At 29.7% G+C, this 8,183-nt stretch overlaps 1 protein-coding gene and 1 non-coding gene across 2 annotated transcripts; both read left to right on the top strand.

The window, feature by feature from the left end:
- Positions 1-936: 936 nt before the first annotated feature.
- On the top strand, positions 937-2,296 carry LOC100251741 (trans-resveratrol di-O-methyltransferase-like). The gene is made up of 2 exons (XM_002262797.4): positions 937-1,759; positions 1,847-2,296. The coding sequence occupies exons 1-2, from the start codon at positions 986-988 to the stop codon at positions 2,147-2,149; spliced, it is 1,077 nt and encodes a 358-aa protein (XP_002262833.1). The 5' UTR covers positions 937-985; the 3' UTR covers positions 2,150-2,296.
- A 5,571-nt stretch (positions 2,297-7,867) lies between these two features.
- Positions 7,868-7,974, top strand: LOC132255247 (small nucleolar RNA R71). Its single transcript, XR_009467910.1, has one exon. It is a non-coding gene; the product is annotated as a small nucleolar RNA R71 (small nucleolar RNA).
- The last annotated feature ends 209 nt before the right edge of the window (positions 7,975-8,183 follow it).

The following is an 8,183-nucleotide window of genomic DNA, read 5'->3' as shown; positions in this document are numbered from 1 at the left end:
TAAGTTTTAATATTTCATAATAGATAGGGGATTGAGAACCCATCAAATCTAAATCAAATAATATTTATATGAGAGGATGCAAGTTGTTAGAAATATAATAACTTTGATCTCATTATGGATCTGTCTATTTGTAAAAAGTGTATTGTATTTGTATCGAGGAATAAGGTCTATGTTCATGTTTCTTTTAGAAATTGTCATAAAAAATTATTTTTTTTTACTTTTAAATTATTTTTAAAAATGTCACCAAATAGGGAATGAATATCTAACATTCATATCCCACCCACCTTAGCAAATGCCCTATCCCTGTGGGCATGTTGATATCAAAAATTATTTTTGACCATTTAAAAAAAAAGCAAAAAAGAATAACAAAGGGAAGAAAAATTGAAAATGAATTGAAAAGTAAAAAAAAAAAAAAATTATTCTAAAAAAAAAATGTGTAATTTAAAGGAGAATTATATTTGAAGATTTTTTATATCAATATTAGGTCACGGAGAGAATGTTAGGATAGAGTTTTTAAAAGTATGATATAATGTAATAATAATATGATTTATTTTTTTCATAATATGATTCTAATTTATTATTAAATCATATTAAATTATTAAATTGATTTCCCAAACACCCTTTTAGTTAAATTATGTTGGTAAAATGATTAATCATACTGAATTGGATTTTGCATTTAATTAAAGATTATTCATTTTCAGCTAATTTGATGATAAAAAAATTAATTGTGTGCAGAGCAATAATTTGAGAGCACATGATCATATCTTAGCATTCGATACGAACAGCTGGATTCATAAACAATGTGGCCCATGTTCCGCGCTCAATTATTACTTCTACCCATCTAGTGCAGCGTCTTGGGATTTTAATTTAATATTCCAAGGAAATTAAATACATTAAGCCTTTTCAAAACTGATATAAATATCAATGGTTTAGAGGCTTAGGAGGGGAGAAAGTAAAGCAGCATAGAAGAGGATATAGGGATAGGATGGATTTGGGCAGTGCGGAGAGAGCTGATGAGCTACTTCAAGCCCAAGCTCAGGTAGTGAACCACGTGTTCAACTTCATGAACTCCATGGCTCTGAAATGTGCAATAGACCTAGCCATACCAGATGTCATCCACAGCCATGGCCAGCCCATGCTTCTTTCTCAACTGGTCACTGCCCTGTCTGTCCAACCATCTAAAGCACCATGCCTCCACCGCCTCATGCGGCTTCTTGTTCATTCTGGCTTCTTTTCTCAGCAACAAGTAATCCATAACAATGAGCAAGAAGAAGGGTATTCCCTGACTTCTGCCTCTCGGTTCCTACTAAAAGATGAGCCCCTGACCGGACTGCCACTATCACTTCTTCATCTTAATCCAGTACTTACAGCTCCATGGCATTTCTTGAGTGGTTGGTTCCGGAATGGTGATCCAACCCCATTTTATACTGCACACGGCAAGCCATATTGGGATTATACAGCCCAAGAACCAGACTTTAATGATCTCTTTAATGAGGCCATGGCAAGCGACTCCCGGATTATTGCAAGCGTGCTGATTACCAAGTGTAAGGAGCAGTTCAAAGGGCTGTTCTCGTTGGTCGATGTTGGGGCAGGCACTGGAACAATGACCAAAGCCATTGCCAAAGCATTCCCTCATTTGAAGTGCATTGTATTTGATCAACCACACGTAGTCGCTGATTTACAGGGAGGTGGAAACTTGGAGGTTGTAGGAGGGGATATGTTTGAGACAATTCCTTCTGCGAATGCAGTCATACTCAAGGTGTGTACATAATCTTATTCCTTTGTGTATTTATTTACTTTTCCCCTTTCGATGTTTTCGCTTTCAATACTGTAAAATGACAAGCAGTGGATCCTACATAACTGGAGCGATGAGGAATGTGTGAAGATACTGAAGAAATGCAAAGAAGCAATTCCAACTAAGGACAAGGGAGGGAAGCTGATGATCATCGACATGGTAATGGAGAACAACAAAGGAGACGACCAAGCAGTCGAAACCCAGCTATTTTGGGACATGCTTATGATGACTGTGCTCACAGGTAAACAGAGAAATGAGAACGAATGGAAGAAGCTCTTTGTGACTGCAGGCTTCACTCACTATAAGATAAGCGCAGTGTTAGGTTTCAGGTCCCTCATTGAGGTTTATCCGTGATGATGATACCTCTTGGTGTTAAATTTTATACTTGTCCAAGGGTTACTTAATTGCGTTAATGGCCTTACGAAGCTATGTACCTGAATCCATCAGATATTTGGGATTCTACTCTGTCGTGTTATGCAATAAATTAAAATTTAAGTATAAGTCCGTTTGGAAGTAATTCTGAAAAATGTTTTTATCATTTCTGAAAAATATTAGTAAAATATGAATTGTAATATTATAATAAAATCATAAATCATATTTTTATTATAAAAAATAATATTTTAATACATGTTATAAAAATATTGATGTTAACATCTTCGTGAAAACATAATTGATTTTTTTTGTTACAAATGGATAATAGTAATTCAAAAATAATAATTATTAATAATATTTTATTTAAAAGTAATTTTAAACAAATAAAGTTTAACTTTTTTTAAGACATAAATAAGTTAAGATTACTTGCACATATTTAATACTTAATTAAGGACATGTTATTTTAGAATGTCTTGATTTAATTTGCAATTAATTGAATCAATTATTTTTTTGGTTTCAAATTATTTTTAAAAATTATTAAACTCATCAATAAATTAATAGAAAATGTCACTTGAATTCAAGTTCATTTCTCTAATGAAAAAAATCTATAAAAATATAATTGTATATAGAAAAGAAATAATAGTTACTGTGGACCAATTTTTAATCATAAATTTCTGGATTTAATTTGGTCACTATTGAGTTTCAAGTTATTTTTTAAATGATTAGACTCATTAATGAATCTAACACATTAAGTTGCTTCATTTATAGTTATTGCCTAGTGAAAAAAATTATAAAAATATGATTATATGCAAAGAAGAAACTAGTCAAGTCCAGAAATTGACTAGTTTAAAAAATTTGTATTAATTATTGAATTTATGCAAAAAATTATAAAATATGATTTTTTATATCGGCATTAGGTCATGGAGAGAATGTTAGGATAGTGTTCTTAAAAGTATAACATAATGTAATAATAATATAATTTATTTTTTTCATAATATGATTCTAATTTCTTACTTCATCTATCTTATTTATGCTTTATATTTTTTGAGCATTCAAGTATGACATTTCTTACATTGTATATGATTTAGGTGCATTATAAATTATACGAAAAATTCAAGTTAAAGGTTTCTTATAAGTACATGATTTGTTTACAATTGGTTCACAGATGATTTATTCCCAATAGAGAGAAGAAGAAAGATATTATATTTAATTTTATTTTCTTTTTAAGTTTTTAAAACTTCTCTATGTTTTTTTTTTTGTTTTTAAAAATAAATGAAAACAATTTTTACATCTTTTTTTTAAAAAAAAATGTTTTCTATTTCATTTTGTTTTTAAAAACTGGAAACAAAAAATGATGACCGAACAGTGTTATAAATTTTTAAAAACAATATTCTAATTTTTAAAAACCAAAAATTGTTTTTAAATTCCATCTCCAAATAAGCTATAATTATATTTTGTTATAAGATTCAGTGTACCTAGATCTTTGGTTGTTGGGACAACGGTAGGGAAAAGTAATAATAATAAATTAATAAAAATAACTATGCTTGTTCTTTTCATGAAATAAATAAATAATAATAAAAATAATAATAATATAATAATAATAATAATTATAATAAATATCATTAATGTAATTATACAAAATGAAAATAATAACAGTATCGTTAATGAAAGATTTTATTGATATAAAAATAAATTCTTAGAAGAAAGTTTGAACAAACACAAGTTCTACAAAGATTTAGGAATTTGTTAATTTTAGATAATTTGGTAATTATTATTATTATTATTTATGTTAGGTGTAGATTAAGAAGCCGTTTTTATTAAAAATAATTTGCTTTTAGACTTTAAATTGTTTGTTTTTCTACTTTTTCATAACTAATTATAAACTTTTTGCTAAATAGAAAAAGTCAAAATATTTAACTTTTTCTAAATGGAAAAAATAATATATTGATTTTTTATTACTTTTTAATATTTAATAGAAAGAAAATATTTTTTTAAAAAACCTAATACTTAACACTATTAGTCTTTTAGGAGTTTAAGTAACTTTTTTAGGTAAGGTTAAATAGTGTGGCAAATAATTTTATAATTCTTTATACGTTTTTATTTATTGTTAAGGTATCAAAATGTTTGAATTTCCTAAAGTGAATCAAATAATATTTTTTTAAAAAAAATATGTTATGGTTTGTTTTTAATTTGTAAAATGAATTGAGAATATCATATGATTTGTTTAATTACTTGAGAAATGAATTTCACCTTTTAATTTATTATAATGATTTTGAAACTCTAATTATTAGTAAACCTAATAAAGAAAATGGTTGAGTTGTTGACTTTCATTCCCCTTGGTAAAAGTTGTGATCTAGTGCAATCTTAGCCACCTAGCATAGGTCTCGCTATTTAGGCACAGTCTTATTATTAGTGGATGGATGTATTTTTTTTTTTTAAAATAAAATTATGTTGAATATGAACTAATTATGCTAAATGTGTTATGTCAGTAATTTTTAAACTTAAAGTGTTGGAATATCTATATTACTCCATTCCAAGCCTTAGATCATTTGGGTGTACATGTAAATAACTTCCTCGGGACACTAGATCTAGGGAACGAAAATTTTTTAAAACTATGAGTTAGAGATTTAGTTATTTAGAAAACAATTAATTTATGTGATTTGATGTTCTTAGATCAATTCTAGTCAGTGAAAAGAGAAATGCAAATCTCAAATAGCTCATCATCTTCCGTTAGATGGCTCTCTCATGAACTTTGACAAGTGAAGATGGTGAAATTCTCTTTGTGGGGATAGAGGCTAGGGTTCCTCTCTATGAAAGATTGAATGCCAAGAATGTGCAAGTCCTAATCGATTAAGAGGGTTTATATAGGCTTGCCTTATGAGATTAAGTGACTTGAATCCATCTTAAGCTTAGGTAACTTAATCTAGCCCCATTGGTTCTTAATTAATTAATTAATCCTATTGGGTTCTAATTAATTAATTAATTAGCTTCTTCTAGAAAGACCATTTGTAAGATCTTATACAACCTTACTTATTTACCAAAATGCCTTATGCAGCCATATGAATAAAAAACCTAAATATCACTCTAATAATGTGCTACCTACGAATGTAAGTTTGAATAGGGACCATTGGAACTCATAAGAAAGTACTGACTCCCTCAAAATCTAATTCTGAAGTTGACTCAACTTTTCATTATAGAGAGTGAACTACACTCTAATATCCTTATGATATCAACTTAAGATAGAAAACTCAAGTTTGTGACCTAGTAATGACTACATGTAAGCTTTCCCATGTTTGTAATCTAACAAGGTGAATGTTATTAACCTCTCAAGATTACCTCTACCATCCTTGAGTGTCAAATCCTCCTATTATGTGATCACCTAACATACTTTAACTCTTCAAAACATATGTCAAATTCCACTTAAAGAATTATTATGACAACAAATTTCATGATTATATATGTCTTTAGGATCACTCAAGGGGACACACTGTCTCAAACCTATGAGATATCATGGTGCCTATTTTGAGAATATTTGTTGTCATATGCCCTTATCAATAGTGACCTAATACATAAGGAATATATGACCACCTTAAGGTTTGATTTTTAGGCCAAAGCTACTAAAGACCTTGGCACTAGCTCAATATTCTCTTAAGATTAAGAGCTCATGCAACATAGTAGCTTGGTAAAGTAATGATTACCTGATAGCCAATGTTATGATACCGTAAGTCTTTTTTAATGTCTAACCATACACACTAGTGTAATCACCATGTGAACCCCATCTCGATTACTAAGATCAATCATACCTCCAATTAAGAGATAGTGACTACAACATCAAATGAATTGCCTAAATCCATGGACCAACTATAAATGAATCATCAATTTACAAGGAACCTATGACTTGGATCTTTCATGCAATTCTTTATGCACAAGTCATATACAATGTAAGTGATATAAACTTGAATACTCAACATATATAATGCATAAACAAGATAGTGAAAAGGAAAAGTGGAATCATAATATAAGTATTGATGAAATTTATTTATTGTTACATTATGTTATCTTTTTGTGGGCTCTATCCTAACATAAAGTACCTAATTTTTGGAAGAAAGTAAACTTAATTATTAAATTCAATGAGTTTAATTATTAATTGATTTTTTTTATGCATGTATGACTATATATATATATATATGTAATAACTCCAAGGATTTAATTCTCCTTATTGAACTAAGAAACTAGTTGTGAACGAATCATCAACTTGCAAGGAACCCGTAACTTGGACCTTCCATGCTACTCCTAATGCACCCAATTCATGTACAATGTAAGAGATGCCCAACAAAAATGATCATAAGTTATAATACATGGAAGAAGAATAGATAAAAGTGAAATTGGAATAATATTAAATAAATAATAAATTTAAAATCTATTATATCATGTCATGCTTTTTAAGGCTCTATCTTAACAACTTTATCTTGACGTGGAACATTAAACAATTTAGCATATTGGTCATCCTCCCTTTCATCCTATAGCTTTAGGAAATGGGGTTATTGTCTTCACTAGTTCAGGTTCTTTCATGAGTTTAAGCGTTTTACGTTTCTGCTGATTTTGCATACATTCTTTGTTTTTTGTCTTTTTTATTTATTTATTTATTTATTCTTCTTCTTTATTTCTCCATTTCTTTTATCCCTTAATTAATGCTCTACCACTTCTCAAAGCAACAACTACTTTCAACGCTTGATGCTCACTGATGGAGGTTGTGGACTTTTTGGCTTCATATACAGATTTTGGATTTTGTTATGGTTATGCTAGAAATTTCCCCGTCTCACCATTGGGTTATAGGTTAATCTTAGTTCACATAGTCTGGATATTTGTGACGCTTAGAGAAGTAGTGGCATTGAATTCTCTTTACTTCCCATTTTATTTTATTTATTTATTTATTTTTTCATCATTGATGGACCTTTTGAACTCATCATTTGCTTTCACTTGTTCTATGATGACGGTTTGCATCATCGCTTTTAGTGATGATAGGAGTGCTTTTTGTGGTTGTTGCTATATTGGAACCTACTATTGTTGTTGGTACTAATGTTGCATATTTTGTTCATATTGATTTTCTCTTTGCTAATACTTAAGTATTTTGAAAGTTTATAGGATTACTCTACAACAGGTAGGGATGGTTCCTCCAACCAGGATTATACGCATTCAAAAATGGAGAATGCTTCTATTGAAGACAGAATATCTTCTGATTATACCCCCCAACCATACCTAATATTGCAGCTTGCTCACTAAAAATTTCTTTAATAGTAGGGATAGTAGGGTACTCTATTGTAATGTGCTCCTTTGATTCACATATGGCATAGGTTTCCAAAACTTTAATCACTTCATAAACCTTTTTGTCCTTTATTTCTAGTTTTTCCAATTTCCTTGCTAAAGTAGATACTTTAGATTTGAACTTCATATCCTGATTCATCATATGCATTCCTCCTCTGTTGGAGGCTTGAGTAGAATTGAAATTTCTTCTATTTTTTAGTAGTTTTTTACATTAGGTCTTGCCATCCTTTGAATAGGTTAGCTATGTATTCCAAGAATTGGATTGCTTCATATGGATTATTTTTTTTCACAAAGTCCCCTTCATACATGGACTCAATTAATATCTTTTAAGGAAGCATTCCCTCATAGAAGTAAGAAACGATCAACCAACCGTCAAAACTATGATGTGGACAATCCTATATTATCTCCTTGAATTGCTCCCATCATACATAAAAGTTTTTCCTTTATTTTGTAGTGAAGCTAGATATTATTCTCTTCAACATACTAGTGTGTGGTGTATAGAGAAAAACTTCTTGAGAAAGACAGCCTAGAGCTGATTCCAAGATTGAATGCTCCTTAGATGTAGCATGTTGAACCACACTTTAGCTAAACAACTTCATTTTCATAATATCCATGGAGATATTTTGGTCTTGGAATATCAAATAGATTTCTTCAAATATTTCTTTAATGTGTGTCTATGGATTCTCTCTTT

Source organism: Vitis vinifera, chromosome 15, assembly GCF_030704535.1.
Source record: "Vitis vinifera cultivar Pinot Noir 40024 chromosome 15, ASM3070453v1".
In the NCBI taxonomy this organism is placed as follows: domain Eukaryota; kingdom Viridiplantae; phylum Streptophyta; class Magnoliopsida; order Vitales; family Vitaceae; genus Vitis; species Vitis vinifera.
This window is presented reverse-complemented; position numbering and strand designations above follow the sequence as displayed.

Coding starts and splice junctions, on each gene's coding strand:
- LOC100251741 (XM_002262797.4), top strand. CDS start 986: ATGGATTTGGGCAGTGCGGAGAGAGCTGATGAGCTACTTCAAGCCCAA. Junction 1,760..1,846: donor CGAATGCAGTCATACTCAAG/GTGTGTACATAA, acceptor AATGACAAGCAG/TGGATCCTACATAACTGGAG.